Source organism: Podarcis muralis, chromosome 11 (assembly GCF_964188315.1).
Source record: "Podarcis muralis chromosome 11, rPodMur119.hap1.1, whole genome shotgun sequence".
NCBI lineage: Eukaryota > Metazoa > Chordata > Lepidosauria > Squamata > Lacertidae > Podarcis > Podarcis muralis.
This window is the reverse complement of record NC_135665.1, coordinates 39,399,755-39,419,613: the sequence shown is the minus strand read 5'-3', so window position 1 is coordinate 39,419,613 and position 19,859 is coordinate 39,399,755. Positions and strand designations below refer to the sequence as shown.

The 19,859-nt window shown below is 42.3% G+C and overlaps 1 protein-coding gene across 2 annotated transcripts; it reads left to right on the top strand.

Annotated features, from left to right (window-relative positions):
* Positions 1–1,368: 1,368 nt before the first annotated feature.
* On the top strand, positions 1,369–19,813 carry MTX3 (metaxin 3). Of its 2 annotated transcripts, XM_028748778.2 has the most exons (9): positions 1,369–1,516; positions 3,524–3,593; positions 9,448–9,524; positions 11,005–11,097; positions 12,747–12,929; positions 14,331–14,407; positions 16,093–16,250; positions 16,602–16,690; positions 17,585–19,813. In XM_028748778.2, the coding sequence occupies exons 1-9, from the start codon at positions 1,436–1,438 to the stop codon at positions 17,693–17,695; spliced, it is 939 nt and encodes a 312-aa protein (XP_028604611.2). In that variant the 5' UTR covers positions 1,369–1,435; the 3' UTR covers positions 17,696–19,813. The 2 variants fall into 2 exon arrangements, with proteins under 2 accessions (XP_028604611.2, XP_028604612.2); XM_028748779.2 differs by lacking the exon at positions 12,747–12,929.
* Positions 19,814–19,859: the final 46 nt, after the last annotated feature.

Below are 19,859 nucleotides of genomic sequence, written 5' to 3'. Positions count from 1 at the left end.
TGCTTCTTTCCAGGGAGCTGCAATTGGGAAAATTTTAGAATGGCGCAGGTGTGTATTTTAACATAGAAACCATGTAGGGTTGCCACCTTTGTTCTGGCAAAATACAGGACAGGGTAGGGTGGATGGTGTTTTTTTCATCTGATGCTGAAGTGACTTCAGAACAATCCATTACAATCTACTGCAGCCTATCAGGATGCCCCTCTTAAATTTGTCACACGCGCACACACACATGAATTTGTAAATCTCAGGGGGAACCGCCCTGAAACCTCCCTGTATAGGGCGGTATATGAATTCAATAAATAAAAATTAAATCTGTCTGTTCTTGGCTACCTAGAACTTAAATATATGAACATGCATTTGGAGAGCATCCCTAACTTAGCAGAGAGAGACCTGAAATACAGGACAAAACTATTGATACAGGACATAGCATTTTACATTAAAATGCGGAGCAATCCTGTATTATACAGGACAGGTGGCAACCCTAAACCATGGCACATCTCAGGTGCTCTCAGTAACTGTGTCACATGGCATAAATACAAAAGAAAAAAATATCTTTATGGGATGGAGGTGGGGGAGCTAAGAACATAAGAGTCTCTTTGTACCAGCCTTACCAAGGATTGCATCCTTAGTTGCAAGGAAAGCCACAATCCTATTTGGAAGCCCTACTGAACTCCGTGGGTCTTACTCCAAGGTAAACGGGCATAGGCCCTGGCTGCTATTATCCACAATTTAGGGGTAGGGTAGACAAGACACGAGAGACCACAGTTCCTTAATAGTTGTAATGTGCATATTTTTTAAATGTCAGGTGTAGGTTGCATAACAATTTTGCATAACTATTTGGGAATAAGCCCCGCTGAGATCAAGATTTACTTTTGAATAAACAAGGTTAGGATTCCAAATTTGTCTTTGTCTTTGTTGGGATTACGCTGCGTTTTTCTGCTTGCAACGGACTTGTAAGGCAAGGTGCGGATCCATTAATGGAGCAAGTAAGAAGGCAGCTATTTTTATTTATTTAATCTGAAATTAACCCTTTGGCCAAACAACAGCTAGGAAATTCATGGAGGTGGGCTTTTTGGGGTTTTGGTTTTGCACTACCAAACCTTCGTTTTTCAACGCCAATGCTTTGCCCTGATAAATAAAGATGAGTACTGTAGCTGCACTCTCCAACCTTTGCCCCACAACCGCCACAAGAAAGTATAGGAAGGCCGTTGTAGGGAGGGGTATGTGCGCCCCTGCTCTAGCCCTGAGGCCGCGCAGTTAGCGAGAGGCGATCGATGTAGCCGCTGGAACACGTAGAAAACGTAAAAAGGGCGGAGCATCCCGCTCGGGCCTCTTCTTCGCCCCGCCCATGCCGAAGGGCGGACACTCCGCGAGGTGGGGAAGGGCGGGGCCATGGGCGGAGCTTCGTGAGGGCAAAGGGTTTGCCGCGTCCAATATGGCGCCCGCCATGGAGCTGAGCTGCTGGGGCGGTGATTGGGGGTTGCCGTCCGTGCACGCGGAGTGCCTCGTTGTCATGGTAACGGCGGGTTTGACGGGTTTGCGCGGGCGGGCGAAGGCCCAGATTCGGGGGGGGGGGGGGGACGGAGAGATGCTTGTGAGGAGCCGCCACAATGGATTGCACCTGGGGAGGAAAGCCTCAAACATTTCCAGTGTTGAAGGGGGAAAGCTTCCACCTATATATATATATGCATTTTTATTTTTATTTTAATATCCAAAGGAGTCTCCATCCTGCTTTTTAAAGAGCCCTTCAAAAGTGTTGTATACATTCTGAAAATAAGCAATATCCGGCACTTAACTGTGGTATGAAATGTTGTGGATCAGAGAGCCCACTTCATGGGATGGATCCGATATGGTGTGGGTGCTAGCACACGAAAGTTAATGTCACAGTAAAAAAATTAATCCTGGAGGTGTATGGGCTTTCTGTAGCGGACTGTGGCTGCAGCAGTGTTGCACATTTACCCGTGAGTCACCCCATTGGACAGAGTGAGGCTTAACTTCTGAGTGAAAATGCATAGGATTGTGCTGTAATGCAGCTGTCTCTGGAATTTGAAAGTAGGACGCACTACAATGTGCAATCGAGCACCAAAAACATAATACAGAAATGTGCCATCAGAAAACCTTTATTGTCTAAAAGGACAATTTCATTTAAATCCTTAAAATCTTTCTTTAAGCCCTTGGGTTTCACATATCTTCAAGAGTAGGATGAATAGAAAATGCATATAGGCTGCGTCTCCTTTCAGAGTCCACTCTTACAGCAACACTTCAAGACAGGCATATGTGTTTTAAAAAGTAAAGTTCAGCATTTGTGACTACTGAGATGTTAACTTGTCACTTGTGCATATTGTCACAGACTTAATCTTCATCCACATCTTTTTAAAAGAGAAAGCAAGCTGATACGTATTAAAAATGGTAGTTTGAGAATGGTCCATGGATATCTCCGATTGCTTTAAAGTTGTCTAAACTGTATGTCTTTTAAAAAATATGCAGTGGCTCAGTTTGCATGTAGTGCTAAGTACAGTAGTACCTCGGGTTACATACACTTCAGGTTACATACGCTTTAGGTTACAGACTTCGCTAACCCAGAAATAGTGCTTCAGGTTAAGAACTTTGCTTCAGGATGAGAACAGAAATCATGCTCCGGCGGCACGGCAGCAGCAGGAGGCCCCATTAGCTAAAGTGGTGCTTCAGGTTAAGAACAGTTTCAGGTTAAGTACGGACCTCCGGAACGAATTAAGTACTTAACCTGAGGTACCACTGTATTTGCACCTCACTGGGTCCTTCTGCCGTCACACTACCTAGAGCGAAATCGGTTTTGCTGAGTATGAAGTGTGAACTTGGGCTTATGGCATATATTAACAATATAGGTTGATCTCAGCCCAGTTCCAGCTCTGTTTGTGTGCATGTAGTGGAATGTAACAGCTAGTGGTCACATCCAGCTAAAACAAAGAGAGATTTACAGATAAATAGCTGCATGTACAGAGCCTGGTGTGCTCTGCTCCATGGGGTCACAAAGAGTCGGACACGACTAAACGACTAAACAACAACAACCTTACCCATGAGCTGCGGGGGTGGAAAGGATTTCCTTGGGTGGAACTAGGTCAGTGTATTTTAAAACTAGTAATGCTTTCCCATAATTCATGCTGAGAAACCTGTGACCTTCAAGATGTTGTTGGATTCCAGTTCCCTTCAGCCCCAGCCAACATTGCCTATTCATCATAGATAGCATAAGTTGAAATCCAACAAGCCCAGGAGAGCCACAATTTTTTTTCACTGTCTTAGCTCCTCTTGGCCCCATAGCTAACTGACATCCCATTGAAGTCCGTAGTAAATTGTCCATTAATTTTGACAGTTGAGTGTTACATTTAATGTTGATTATGGTAGTGGCATAATATGACTGCACCCTGAGCTTTTGAGATGAGTCAGGTTATAAATCAAATAAGTAGCTTCTTTACCAAACATTTAGGTTGTCAAAATTCTGAAGAATAAAACATTGAGTTTAATTATTTTGTAACTTTCATTGCAGGCTTATGCCAGGTTTTGTGGTGCACCATTGAAAGTGAATGTTATAGATCATTTGTGGAGAGCACCAAGAGGTATTGCTTTAACATTTTACGTGTATATATTTGCATTTTAGGTCACATCTTAAGCAGTGGTTACATCAGAAGCAGCTACTGGGAATGGGTGGTGCCACAGATCTGGCTTCACTGCTATGTACTGGGATGGACAAGGGGCAGTGGCCAGGGTGGTGTGGGCACAGTGACTGTTCCAGTCCAGTGCTCTTGCCAGTGTGCCCAAACCAACCCTGCCCCACCGTCACACCATCTGGGGATGCAGCAGCCCTACCTCCCTGCATAGCAATTCTGGGTTACATACATACATAACTATGTACAAATAGGAAGATCCTCAGCCCTGGCTTAGAACCCAGTCTTACTTTCCGTTGTGCAAAGCCAAGAGTGGATCATATCAGATGAAAGTCAGTTCAAAGTGAGCATTACATGTTGGGAAACTGCCAGGGAGATATAGTCCATCATGGCCCCAAGCCGGCTGCCGGACTTCCATCGATCTCCCGTAGCCAGGCAGATCCAGCAGTTAGCGACACGAAGCCTCAGAAATAGATTGCCACATTCCAGGCTTGTGCACACTGTTCTTTATCAGCAGAACCACAGCCAGAAAGCTTGCACCGTAGAAGAGAGCATAATTTACAGACTTTATTTAGCGTTGAACAGAACAAAGAGAAAACATGACCGTTCTGTGTCAGTGTCTCTGACCGACTGAAATCGAAAGGAAACAGCAAGCATAAACATCCTGTGACTAGGACATGCGCAGACTCTGTGACTCACAAGCCTGCTCTCTCTTAAGGTGGAACGGAAATATCCTAACATCCTCCCCCTTTCCGTGTAACCTGTTGTACCTGTGGTTCACTCAATTGCAACCTTTGTACATAAACCTTAAGTTGTTCTTTGTTAACAACCTTAGACAACAGATCAGCAGGAATCTCATTTCCTGGCATGTAGGACACCCGAATCAGTCCCTTTTGAATACACTCTCTTGCACGATGTAGCTTAATCTGCAAGTACTTGGTTCTTTGCTTGCAACTCTCAGAGTTCAGCAAAGCCAAACATGATCTATTGTCTTGATACACTTGTATAGGACATTTCACAGAAACCCCGATGTCCTTAAACAGTTGCATCAACCATTCACAATCCATGAGTGAAAATGACAGAGCATTGAGTTCTGCTTCACAGGAACTTAGGCTCACTGTTGTTTGCTTCTTGCACAACCAGTCAAACAGGCAGTGGTTGTACATGTAGCATACTCCAGAAGTGCTTGTACCATCTGTGGTGTCACTCCCAAAACTTGCATCTGCAAAGATTTCAAGACCTCCAGTCTTCTGACTGGTGAACCTCAGCCTGTAGTGCATAGTCCCTTTCAAATAGCGGGCTATGCGCTTCAGAGCTTTCCAATCCTGAACCGTAGGATTGTTGGCATGTCTGCTAAGCAGATTACAGCTTACAGCTATGTCAGGTCTTGAACATCTGGCAATGAAATTCAGCTTGCCTAGAACGCATCTGTATAGCGTTGTGTCAGAAAACGCTTCAGCAGTACTATCTACCTGGTAACCTGTCACCATCGGTGTGTCTGCTGGGTTTGCATCAACCAAATTCAACCTGGTTAATACATCAGCAATTTTCTGTGTTTGGTGTACCAGAAAATTACCCGCTTGGTCCTTCTCCACCTGCAGAGAAAGATAGTTGGATACCTCACCAAGATCCTTCATGTCAAAGTGCTCCTTCAGCTGAGCTAGGGTGCTTTGATAGAAAGCCTGATTCTTCCAAAACATCAGAAGATCATCAACAAAACATAAACAATACAGTTTGTTTTGCCCCTCCTCCTTGACAAACACACATGGATCAGCTTTGCCCTGGTGAAAACCTAGAGAAAGCAACGTTTCAGTGAGTTTTGTGTTCCAACACCTAGCACTCTGCTTGAGACCATATAAGGATTTCCGCAGTTTACAGACCATTCCCTTCTGTATCTGCATCCCGTCAGGTGGAAGCATAAACAGCTCCTCGTTCAAAATCCCGTACAAAAAAGCTGTATTAATGTCATGATGAAAAACATGCAGTTTCTCCTCCGCAGCGATCTTGAGCATCAGCCGAATGCTCTCATATTTGACTGTGGGTGAGTAGGTCTCGTGGTAATCCTGTCCTGGTACCTGTGAAAAACCTCTGGCAACCAATCTGGCTTTGTGTCTGACAACCTTGCCATTCTGGTCTGTCTTCGCCTTGAAGACCCATTTGCTGCCAACCAGTCTCATACCTGGGACTACCGGTACCAGCTCCCAAGTTTGGTTCCTGTTCAAGGAATCAACTTCAGCCTTCATGGCATTAAGCCAAGGCTCAGCATCTTTAGAGGTTAACTCCTGAACCTCTTTGAAGCTTGAAGGTTCCCACACCTTCTCTGAGCTACTAAGAACAGCAGTTGCAGTCTTAGCAAACTCATCAGCAAATCTCTTTGGAGGTCTGCCTTTGGTCGCCCTTTCAGACCTACGTACTAGACGCAAGTCTTCTGGACTCATCTCCTCTTTCTTAGGAGAAAAATGACCAATGGTGAACAGTGGTTCTTCCAGTTCATTGTCAGACGCATCAGATGGTCTGACTGAGGCCTTTGCACTCTTGTAGTCTGCTGTGTCATCACTCTCACTGACATCAGCAGCAGCGCCGCCCACTGAACTGGAATCCGAACTCTGATCATCATCATCATCATCATCATCATCATCCTCATCATCATCAGCAGCTTCCTCAGCTTTAGCTGCTTGCTTGACATCACCTTCATCCTCCTCTGGGTAACTCTGGAAAATTCCCACATTTTCCCCCCACTTAGGATTGTACTCAACACTCCTTGTGAACTTTATGGACTTAGAGTTAGTCATCCATACCCTGTATGCACCTTTTTCGTACCCCATGAACAAACCATGTGCCCCACGCTTCCCAAGCTTGTTGGTTTGTGGGGTGCGTACCCACATGTCAGAACCAAAAATTCTCATGTGTTTGGTGTTGGGTTTCTTGCCAAACATCTTCTCATAGGGGGTACAACCAATGGGTGATGACAATCTGCGATTAACGGAGTAAACCAGATTCCCTAAAGCCTCCCCCCAAAACTTATCAGGGAGATTGGCATCATGCAATAAGGTTTTCATTCCTTGCAGCAATGTTTGATTTGCTCTCTCCGCAAGCCCATTCATCCATGGCGATCTGGGGGTTGACATGTCATGCTGGATTCCCTTCTCAGTCAGGAAAGCTTCAAACTGCTGAGAAGTGAATTCCCCGCCCCGATCGGTAAAAAGACAGGAAATACGTTTACCGTGAGCATTCTCCAACCAAGCACAGAATGCCTTAAACTTCGGAAACGCTTGCGATTTCTGTTCGAGCAAAAACACATGAATGTACCTAGAAAAAGAATCAATTAGAACCATGAAGAACCTTGCTCCTCCTAAAGAGGGCGTAAGTGGCCCAACCAGGTCTGCGTGCACTAGCTGGTAGGGCTTGGAAGCCTGCCTGCTAGACTCTTTGCCTTTTGGAGCAACCTTCACCTTGTTCTCTGCACAAGATACACATTTCATGTGAAATTTACAGGGTTTGATGTTCAAACCCTCAACCACCTCTGGCATCTTGGCCAGTGCCTTCCAAGAGAGGTGACCAAACCTTCGATGCGCTTCATGAATGCAACCTGCATGAAGAACTTTGTTAGTTTGTGCAACACAACAAGAATCAGCATTAGATACAACAGCAGTGTCCTCATAAGTTATATGGAACAAACCATCCATAAACTTTGCATGCAAATAGTCCTCTTTGCCTTTACTGATGACACAGACGCTCCTCTTGAAGGAAATCTGAAAACCACGTCCAGTAAGCTGCGGGACGCTCAATAAATTGCTTGCAGCTCCAGGAACATACAGTACATTACTGATGGTTGTATGCAAACTTGCAAGTTTCACAGTCCCTTTTCCTGCAATTTGCAACGTCCTTCCATCAGCCAGGTGGATCTCACCTTCCTGAGGCTTGAAGGAGATAAACAGGTGCCGATCCTTCGAGATGTGGCGGGTACAGCCCGAATCAACAACAAAACTGCCTTTGGCTGTTGGAGCAGCCTTCACAGCAAGCAAACCCTTGTTTTCCATTGGCTTGGGCTTTTGCAGCTTGCCCCCCTGCTGCTCCTGGCCAGCAGACGTGCCTTTAGCCTTTGGTGAAGCTGTGCCAGCAGACATAGCCTTGTCTTCCACTGGCGTGGGCTTTTGCAGCTTGCCCCCCTGCTTCTGGTCAGCAGACGTGCCTTTAGCCTTTGGTGAAGCTGTGCCAGCAAACATAGCTTTGTTTTTCCCTGGCGCGGGCTCTTCACCCTCCCTTCGCTCCTGGCCATCTGCAGACGCCTGTTTACCTTTGCCTTTCCGGCCTCTGCAAAGGCGATGACCTTGGTTCTCACGAGAAACAGAGCTCTCAGCTGCCGACTCCTTGGCTCCCCCTGGAGGCTGGAATGCTGCCTGGGATGACATCACAGTCTGCTCCCCCTGCAGCTTGCAACCGGTGCCCTCAGCATCCCTGCATACACTCGCATTCTGGGAAACAGCTTGGACCTCCGATGCAGTCAAACTCTGGGCTGGGACAACTGAGTTGTGAGCTTTCATCAAAGCATACCACATTCCACGTGCAGTGGTGTTGCCAGCCAGCGTCTTAATTTCCTCAAGAGATACGGATAAGACTATTACGTCAATCGCCTTCGAATCATCGGCTTTCCATCTCTCTGTCAGAGGAACTGGGGGGGCCTCACTCACGGTATGCCACACCCTAAACTGACGCAGCAAACTCTCACACCATTTTGCCCAGGTCTGATAGTTGTGGCCATTTAGCTTCGGTGGACACGGAGCTACTTCTGAGGATTGTAAAAGATCCATCTCAGGTCTTTACGTGAGCCCAAGTCTTTATGCCTTCAAAGACTTATTATCTCGGCAGCCCATTAATCACGAACTCCCTGGCTTGGCTCCCAGGCCAATTAAGCCTTGCCGGAGTTCAAAGGCTCCTTGTTGAGGTAAACAGAAAAGCCTCCGCTCTCGCTGCTTTCGCTTTTCACATACCTCTCAAACGCAGTCTGTTGCAGCTTTACTCTCCTGTAGGTGCTGTGAATCTGGGCCCGAAACCTTGTTGTTGGGAAACTGCCAGGGAGATATAGTCCATCATGGCCCCAAGCCGGCTGCCGGACTTCCATCGATCTCCCGTAGCCAGGCAGATCCAGCAGTTAGCGACACGAAGCCTCAGAAATAGATTGCCACATTCCAGGCTTGTGCACACTGTTCTTTATCAGCAGAACCACAGCCAGAAAGCTTGCACCGTAGAAGAGAGCATAATTTACAGACTTTATTTAGCGTTGAACAGAACAAAGAGAAAACATGACCGTTCTGTGTCAGTGTCTCTGACCGACTGAAATCGAAAGGAAACAGCAAGCATAAACATCCTGTGACTAGGACATGCGCAGACTCTGTGACTCACAAGCCTGCTCTCTCTTAAGGTGGAACGGAAATATCCTAACATTACATTCCAAGCTATTTGTTGCACTAGTGCAGTGAAAGACCTAGGATGTGCAGTTGCATTGTGAAAGGCCTTTTATGAATCAAATGTGGGTGTAGCAGAATGATTCTGGATGATGAAGTAACAGTGCTTAGCGTCATCTGATCTATGTCAGCAGGATGAAGGATCACCCCTAGCCTTCTTATGTTGAAGCTACAAAATAAGGCAATTTAAAAAAATGAGTGGCAAAAGTGAAAGCTTATATGTACCAATCCTTGGTATTGAGCTGATCAGAATTCTTACATGAGCAGATTTAATCACCTGTTATGTTAGCACTAATAGGGTTGTTTTGATTGCATTATCTTGATTGATCATTTATTTTTAGGGAGTGTACCAGTACTGATATTGAATGACACCGTTATTTCTCAGCCAGCAAAAATACTAAACTTCTTAAGAAAGCAGGTGAGTTTCCATAAATAGTATCTCATATCTGGTAAGTTAAATCTTTAAAGATTAGCGATCTCTAACTTTCATTTCAAAAGCTTTGTGAGATTTGAGAGCAAATTACTTGTGCTTTTGTTTGCTTCTTTATTTACAAAAAGGGAATAAAATGTGTCTTTCACTTGATTAAGGAATTTTTTCCCCTTCCTTAACTTTAACATTAGAAATTCAGTTGCTGGCTAGCCTGGAAGTTTCATTGAAGACTGGAAAATCAAGGAAATGACAGCTGAAAAATCAGGATATTGAGGCAGAATTCTTAAAACTGTTTCCAAAGACTAAGGAACATTCTGGAGAGAGGACACCTTTGCTAGGGTTTGACTGCCACCTCTCCCTCTCCTGTTAAGGTATGAGAACAAACAAAATGTGTCCCAAGAAATCTATAGTCAATTGACTCCGCCAGCCAGACTCAATACTACTTGAACTCTTTGAGGTTTTTTTTTAGTTTTTTTTTGTTTTTTTTTTACAATCGAGCAGTATATAAATAGTGTGAAATAAAATAATAAATAAAACTCACTGCAATCATTCTCTTCTAGCATATGTGAGTGCATGGAAATCAACCTGTAAAGTGGATCCCCACCTCAGCGAAGCAGAACTTTGTTGTGCCACACAAGCCACAGCAGTGACCATACCCTCTATCATAGCCAGGCGGGAGCTAATGCTTTCTACAAAACAATCCCACAGGCTACTTGTCCTGTCGCCCTGAATATGGCAAAATTTCAGCTTCTGTTGGCAGCACCCTGCATAGGCAAGATCAGGAGATAAACTGACTACTGGATTGTCCTATGGAGCGCCCTATGCAATGCACAGAAAGGCTTCTATGTAAGGTGAAATGCTTGGCTGATAGAGCTTTCAGGCATTGCTGCATCTTGACTGATGCTCCAACATCAGGGACAGGGAGGAAATGGTTCTCCTTGGATCCTACAGAGTGCCATTCCACAAGATCTCTTGTCTATATATTCACTAGGAGATCAGGATTGTAGCTCATAAATTCCCAACTCTTTCAGATTCTGTTTGTACAATAAAAGAGCCAAACAGGAGCACAAGTAAATTTTATATTTTTGGGGAATATAGATGCATTCTTAAACTCCATTTTTCAGGATTCACCATGACTAAAAGCAGTTTAAATAGAAAGGTCATGCACACCTTAACTAAAGTGCAAGTTGATTTTGTTAAAATATCCCCATTAGTTTGACTTCAGGCAGATTGATCTTAGAATTAAGTGCCTCTGTAACTTCAGCAGTCAACACTATTGTTAAACATTGAAACCATTAACTTGGAGGAAAAGTTAAGAGTTTAATGTTATTGTTTATTGCTTTTCTGTTTTTTGAAACAATATATAATTCACTTTTTACAGGAACCTTCAATTGTTGGCTTCATTTTCTCTTTGGAAAGTTTCATATGACTGCTTGCTGCATTAATGTATTGCCTTTTTCACTGGCAGAAATATAATGCTGATTATGAGTTGTCTACAAAAGAAGGAGCAGACACACTGGCGTACATTGCACTACTCGAAGAAAAATTACTTCCTGCTGTGGTAAGATACAGTTGTTGTTTGTCACCAAAGGTTTGCAGTGCCACCCACCAAAGTCAATAACATGCTTATTCAGCTCATTGAAATTAATGTGTCTTGAACTTCTTGTGTGTTCCTGTGAGATGTCTTAGGAGTCAGTAATCACCATTAAAATCATATATCTTTAAAATCAGCATTCATATTAAAGAGCTCAGTGACAATAGGGTTAGTTCAGTACAGTGGTGCCTCGCAAGACGAAATTAATTCGTTCCGCGAGTTTTGTCGTCTTGCGATTTTTTTCGTCTTGCGAAGCACGGTGTCGGGAAAGTTTTGGAAAAGCTTCAAAAATCACCAAAGTCTTTAAAAACCTCAAAAAAGGCTACCACACCGCGTTCTATGAGTTGCTCCTCGAAGTCAAGTCGCAACTGTATTAACGGTGTTAAGAAAAAGGAAACAAACTTGCAAGACATTTCCGTCTTGCGAAGCAAGCCCATAGGGAAAATCGTCTTCCGAAGCAGCTCAAAAAACAAAAAACCCTTTCGTCTAGCGAGTTTTTTGTCTTGCGAGGCACCCGTCTTGCAAGGTACCACTGTAATCTGAAAGCAAGAGTTTGGACAGCTGTGTGGGCCTTCCAGACATTGTTGGACTCCCAGTCCCATCATCCCTGACTATTGGCTATGCTGGCTGGGACTGAGAGGAGTTGGAGTGCAACATCATCAGGAAGGCCACAGATTCCCCACCCCTGCTCTGTGGCTTTGTTATCACAAACAGTAGACATGGTGGTAAACATCTGTCTGGGTTTTATTTCTTCACTCTGTAGATGAAGACTTACATAACTAAATTTTTCCTATACAGAAATTCTTTCCACAAAGAAAACTAGAAATAGATAAGATGAGTTCTAGTGTGGTTTTAATGAAAGTTGTATGTGATAGGCTTCTGTTGCTCATATAAAAAGCACAACAACCTGAAAACAAAGTTAAACTAATCGAGCAGATGCAGTATACAATAGCTCATTACCATTTCTGGGTAGATCTTGCACTAGATACAAAATGGCAGGAGAAGAACAGCCACAGACTTTCTTAGATCTTGACTTATCCATAATGTGCTAGGTTTTTATGCGAAGTTTTCAGTCTGCTATATGTAAGGACTAGGCCAGTAATGTCACAGAAGTTCAGGTAATGGATAGAGGAGACTTGCAACTCATAGCAAGTATGTGTGTTATTTAAACTAGTTACTTTTCACTGTTCTGAAACACTGCTGACATGGTAGGAATAATTTAAATTGAATATAAATTGCTTCTTTAAATATAATATGCTTGGTATACTTTGACTTTTCTAATTACCTCTATAGTGCAGTCCTATTCATGTCTACTCAGAAGGCCCCATTGAGTTCATTGGGACTTATTTTCATGTAAAAGTGTAGAGACACGCACTCTTATTGAGATCTGTCCTATTCGTATTATTAATTAATTATTAAAAATGTGTTTGCATATCTGTAATAGTCTTAACTTTATTTCCACTCTGCTGAGAAAATAACTTGGTTCTTGAACACTGAGACAGGCTTGTTAGATCCCCCAAAATCTATTGGTAAACAAAAACAGGTTTGGTTTTTTTAGTAACAGGGAGGCTGATGTTCATTATCGAATGTTAACATTCTTTGTTATCATGATATAGCTGCACACTTTCTGGGTTGAAGCTGATAATTACTACAATGTGACAAAACCATGGTTTGCTTCAAGGATCCCATTTCCATTGAGTTGGTATCTGCCTAGAAAGATGTCTGGGGAAGCCCTTAATAGGATCTTGCTGACAAAGGGAGGGCCTCCGCTCTACAGTCTCACTGAAGTGGAAGCACAGGTATATTTTGCTTTATGAGTAATTTAGGCCTATAATCGATGCAAATGTACTAGAATTAGACGCTAAATATGATGGTGCTTGTTTTAATACTTTTTGAGACAATAGATTTCTTCAAGGTAATGTTGGAAGGATCAGTGAAGTTTACTGGTCCAACAACTTCCTTGATCAACCAGTGATTCAAAAGAAGTTTCGGGAGAGGGCTTTCCTGATTCTACTTCATTTTAGTGGCCACTTTAAATTTCCCATGCCTGATGTTATTGTTCCGGTTAACAAATTTGTCAACCCATGCAGATGGAAAGAACTAGTGTTTTACATTCTTTATGCCTGGCATCTCTTCACTCATGTTTTGGGGAGGGACTGGTGTTTTTTATGCCAGGTGGACTGATTCTGCCCTCTTCTGCTGTAGTGCTCTGATGGATTGAATATTAGTTTTATGTTACAATGAAGTTCTTAAAAATTGAATACATTGTTTTAACTGTATTTTGTAAACTACTCTGGATCTTAACCAACGAAGGGTGGCAAAAGAAAGAAAGAAAGAAAGAAAGACATTTTGTTACTAGCTGAAGCTTTTGAACAGTTTTCAAAGACAAGCTCACATATTGCAGATTGCGGTAACTAATCCACAAGATGATCAAGGCATGGATAGCAAACATAAGACACTCATCTTCCAGCAGGGTACGGGAATAATGTGGTTGGAGGGAGACACTCTTGCAAACAAGCAAAAAAATAAGCCAGCATACAAAGGAGTGGCCACAAGCAGGTTATGTATATGTGTGCCCAAGGACACATAACAGTTTCTCAAATATTGGGTTGTAGCCACTACATTTTACTCAGAGTACTCCCGTTGAAATTACAGTTGTACCTTGGAAGTCGTATGGAATCCGTTCTGGAAGTCTGTTCGACTTCCAAAACATTCAGAAACATTCAGAAACCAAATTGCAGCTTCTGATTGGCTGTAGGAAGCTCCTGCAGCCAATCAGAAGCTGCGGAAGTCCCGTCGGACATTCAGGTTTCAAAAAAACATTCGCAAACTGGAATAATCACTTCTGGGTTTGCGGCGTTCGGGAGCCAAAATGTCCGACTTCCGAGGCGTTTGGGATCCAAGGTATGACTTGGACAAGGTATGGACAATATTAATTTGGGTCCATTAATTTTCAGTGGATCTACTTTGAATACTTTGTTGGCTATAACTCATTATTTGGGGGTTATGTGTGTGCATATCTTTCAGACACTAAATTGAAGTAGTATGCTTTGGGCCTTTTTTAATCTGGGTTGTGCCACAGAGATTCTTAGCTATCCATCATCCATGTACTAAATTAATTTGAGATGAGCTTCTAGAAAAGGTGGTATGCAAATAAACTTTGATGTTTGTTTGTTTGTTTGTTTGTTTGTTTGTTTTAGATCTACAGAGATGCCAAGGAATGCCTGAATCTTCTATCAAACAGACTGGGGACGTCTCCATTTTTCTTTGGAAACACGTGAGTACAGAATGTTTACAGTGTTTGCAACATATGCGGTGTGGTACTATTAATGCCAAAATACTTGTGTATGCTTTCCGGTTTTCTTTTTCCTTGTGAACGAAACATAGATTTTTGGTATGTATTCAAGTTTTAAAATCAGATGTCATTCTTCTAGTGCTTGTCAAACCACAGGGTGACCAATTAAATGTGCAGAGGCAAATAAAAATATGAACAAGAGCTCACCAGCAGTGAACTTGGCTTGCTTCTGGCTTTGCAAGTGAAATGACACATTTGCATGCTAGGGAATTGATTGCTGGCTCAGCCATCAGCCATCAGTCTTCCCTTGTGCCTCAGGCAGGCAGTGTGATTTCTGTTCTCTTTTCTTTTTAATTAAAAGCACATCCCTGTTTGTTTGTCTATTTATCATGTGTTGCTTTATTTTTTTAAAAAATCTGTTTGAAGTGCATTCCCTCCCCCCATGTTGCGGGTGGTATAGTGGCAGATTCGCAGGTGCCAACCAATCAGTCCTGTGCAAAGCTTGCCTCTGTTGCAGCCTTGAAGAATCAGGACTTTTTGGAGCTTGACCCTACAGAGGAATAGATAGGTTGCAGCTGAACAACCTAACTTAACTGCCCTATACATGGTATGTCTTCGTTCCATTTGATCTGTTCCCTGCACAGTTGGTGACTGTTGTTTTTTTTATAAAAAACTTGGACAATGAAAACCAGACCATGGCTGCCCTATTTACAGATTTTTATTTCTAAGAGCACATTGGCACATTGTTTTGGGGGGAGTCTTATCCTCATTGGATATACTGTACTGCAGCAAACCTTCCTGTTCCATAGGATGCCCATTTTCGAATTGTGTCAGTCTGTGTACCACCTGCACTTCAGACAGAAGAGAGGAGTCAATCAGCTCAATTGTTGTTGCGATTCTGACCTTTCATGCCAAACACTGTTTTCCTTCTAAGAACTCGTCTTATATACTTTTTTAAAAATTACCACAGTGGTGGTCATGGAAGCCACTTCAAGTGAGGCTCAGTCAGTAATGCTGGCACAGGAAATAATTATGTGATTTGACCTGCCTGTGTAGTTTTTGCATCAAAATGTTGCTGGAACAGCATGGAACTATTTGGCAGAGAATGGGGTACAAATGCTCCAAATAAGCAAAAAATAAATAAAAATCTATCCCAATGCAGATGTTGGAGTAATCTGTGAACCAAATCTGAGTTTTGTTGATGGCATGTGATCACCAAATATTCCATTTATCAGCTCTTGTACATCTGTAGCAAGGGAGCAGCTGAAACTATGACAGTGTTCAACATTAATGTCTCTAAACAGACTTGGGACATGACAGCAGCTGCTGTTTTGTAATTATATGTGCAGCCTGCAGGCAGTTGAATCTTGCTCATTGTCTAGTAAAATGGTGTGCCATGAATATCTGTCTCTTTTATCCCATTAATGGAGATATTTTATGACAAAACACAATCTTATTAAACTGCTGTGAAAATAAGAGACTATACCATATGTTGAGTCAAACATATTTTTAATCTTCCATCATGGGTTTAATTCCACATTAGCACTCACGTTATTTTGCTAAATACAAGTGTCTTCAAACAGCGACACTTTGCTTGATATTTTTCTCTGTTTAGAAAGTGACTTACAGGGTTTGAGATATCCGTATCCCATGTTTGTCACCCCTAGGCCTACAACTCTTGATGCCTTTGTGTTTGGTTTTCTTGCTCCTCTTTATAAAGTACCGTTCCCCAAAACCCAGCTACAAGATCATTTGAAGCAGCTTCCCAATTTATGTCACTTCTGTGATGACATTCTGATTTGCTACTTCAGATCAAACTTATCAGGTAAGCCATATGCTTCTCTTTCAGCATGTGTTATATTTTCATAAGAGGTATACCTATATTTGCACTGAATCTGTATGGCTCTGGAAGTCTTACCATTTTAAATTTTCTCTGTTGTGGAATGGAGGTAGCAGAGGATTTGGTTTGTGGTGGGGAGGTGAAATTGATTTTTCAGGCTTACCCATGGGCACTTGGTTGGCCACTGTAAGAACAGGTTGCTGGACTAGATGGGCCATTGACCTGATCCAGCAGACCCTTCTTATGTTCTGTTCCCTGATGAAAATAAGGAAATGCTTTCTAAATGTAGTTTCAGTCCCTCCTAACTTTCTGTTTCTGTGTGCATTGCTTATTTAGGTGCCACTCCAGCAGGTCAAGACACAGTTGATGCAAATCTACAGAAACTCACACAGCTTGTAAACAAAGAATCCAACTTAATTGAAAAGGTCATTTTTGTTTCTGTCTTTTTGTATTTTTCTGATCTTCTTCTTGTTGATAACAAGGGACCAAATTAGGCATGACCATGGCAGTTCAATGTGTTTGGACCATTTGTGTCTAATCAAGTTGAAAGAGAGGATGGAAGTCAGAAAAGGGACACATGAGTGAAGAGAATAAAACCTGTCCAGCTTTCCGATAGCTTGTCAACCCAAGTGTTTTCTCCCTCTGCCAAGCTGTGATGCTCAAGTTGCCCTTGGCTTAGCTTGAAGGAAAGCATTTGAGGAGCAGGGTTGCAGACAGGGTAAGCATTGGATGAAGGATAATTCTGCTTTTCTCCCCATTAGGTTCCATTTGCTTTAAAATCAGGGCCCCTCTTCCTAGTCACTGTCATGTAATCTTCAGAGTAATTTTAGCAATTGCATACTGTGAAATATTTGTTTCAGGGTATGCATATTATATTGCATACCTTAGAAAATTCATTTTCTTCAAAAGTGAGCTAGACAGCAGTACACAAGTCACTTATATGCTGCACTGGACCAAGCTGCCTGCAACTCACCCCTCCCCTCTCCCTCTTGGAAAGCACCAGAGACCTGCTATGCTGGGAAGCCAGGTGAGCAATGATAGGTCAAGTAGTACACAATATGATAAATACATTTATGGATAAGTGAGAATTAGGCTTGCTAAGTGCAGTATGAAAGCTAAAATATCAAGGAATGATGAATCACATCCATGAGGAGTTCTATTGAACATTCACATTGGTCTGGTCTCCTTGATCTCAGTTAGACTGCACTAGTGCATATCTAGAAAACAGCTTTGTAGAGAACATTTCTGAATCTTTGTGAAGATTTTGTTATAGATATCTTCTTTAGATATATGAATTGCTATATATGTTGTTTCTGCAGATGGATGATAACCTTCGTAAGAGTCCTCAGCACCCTCCGCGTAAGCTGACAACTCTCAAACTTTCTACAGGTGGCGAAGCAAATAGCTCACCAAACCGCTTATCACCCTGAGAGTTTTAGTTGTCATATTTATGTGTGTGATTAGAAGCTGACATCAAATCTGAACAATCTTTGCACTAATTCTGTAGGTACATGAAGCGAGGTAAAAATGTGAATTGGCAAATAGGCACAAGCACATTAAATTAACCAATGCTATCTATAGTCACATAAGGAACCAGTAAAAGTCTAAGTTAAGCACATACAGAATTGTTGAGTAATTGTACAATGCCGTATGAGGTCACCATAAGTGCTGCATAATGCTTGTCTTTTAGGGTTAGTTGACCAAAAGCTAAGATTCCACTTTGGAATATGCAAATGCATCACCATTTTCTGCTAGATGCTTTTGATTTTGGCTGCAATCATGTTATAACTCAACTTGGTTGTTGCATGTGGAGTAGCTACTTAAGCATTTGTATAGATTTCCAATGTGGTTCAAATACAGAGAGAAAATTAAAATGTCGGTCTTTTGTGACAGGTAAGCTGACAAGCAGTTAGAATGTATTTGCCATTTTGTTTTGTTTTTTCAGTAATGATCAGTGTATGTTGGCCATTTTTAAATGACTATAGAGTTTAAAAACTAAACTGATCACTTGGGAACATTAATTAGAATTTTTTTCAGATTTGGTCTTAATCAGGAAAAGGATAAGCTTGACCAACTTCTGTGATAGTATGCCTACGTTCAAAATGTCAGTACACGGATTGACAGTATCAATCAATGCATGTAAGAGGTCAAGTTAGAAACCCTGTTGCAGGCCAAGACTGAATATGTAGTATGAACATTGTCTCACTTTACTTTGTCTGCCCCTGCAGATTCATTAGCTTCTTGTTTTTATATATTTATCCAATATCAAACCCCCAAATAATCTAGATTTTCCCCTAGATTAGTAACTTTCATTGTTGGGTATAAAGAGATATTGCCCTGGCATAAAGCTCAAACTAAACTGCCCAGTGCACTGAAACAACAGGGACACCCCACCATTTCTTACTGATGCATACTGACACTGTAGTAAGTAAGTAAGCAAGCAAGCAAGCAAGCAAGCACATACACTGTACATACACTGGAATTTCTACATGCGTGGGGAAGCCCTAGATCAGGCCAGTAGCAGCAGAGGTGGCACTTGTGGGGCAATGTTGCTTTTCTAGCTACCCAACACAGCAGGCCACTGGCTTGCTGAGAAGAGAGGGGGAGGCACAGGGAGCCTGGCCCAGTACGTGGGAGGGGGAATGTCATATTGATTCCACTATCACATGCTGCACTGGACCAAGCTACCTGCAACTCACCCCTCCCCTCTCCCTCTTGGAAAGCACCAGAGACCTGCTATGCTGGGAAGCCAGGTGAGCAATGGTGCCCCACTACACCAATTGTTACTAGATCATGCTGGCAATTTTTTATGGTGATGGTAATTGTAATTTCAAATTATTAGCTGCTATCAACTGGTCCAAAAGTTCCATTAATAAATCAAGGTTTGCAACTATTGGACTGGGGGTGAGTGCCTAAAAAAACAGGTGCTTTGGGAGTATTTTACAGCAAGGTGTGCATTCTGAAAACAGCGTTGACCTCTGCGCTATTGCAGAGGCCTCTGTGGTGCGGGGTACCTGCCAGGTTCGAAGCAGCCCTTTATGCACTGCTTCCAGGTGCCGCAAAGTGGCAACACACCGCAGAAGCCTGTTTGAGGTCTCAACACGCTAGATGAAATATAGGCTGTGCAAAACTGGGTTAAGGACCATGGGCCATCAGTTGCCATCCCCTATTCTAAGGACTGACTCGAAATTTCCAATATATCAACAATATTTTTGAAAAGCTACTTGGCCAAAATGGCAACTGCCATTAACCAATGTATCTTATGGTATCTGATTCCCAAGAAACAGTTTTCATATGTATGTAAGATCGTTTTCTTTTCATCTGACTTCATTTTGCCAAGTCAAACAAATCTGATATTTTTCTCTAAATTACCTCCAGTATTCTGTATAGGTAGACAAATAGCTGTACAAACAAACCTGTAAATAATGTATATACATGTATTTGCAGAGTATTTATAAACCTAAGGAATGTAAAGATCCTTAATGTATCTTGTTGTTTATAACAATAATTTTGGATGTCTAACAAGAATAAATTTAAGTTTCATGTTACTTCCTGAATGTTTGCTTTGGTTATTTAAAGCTGGAGATGTCACAC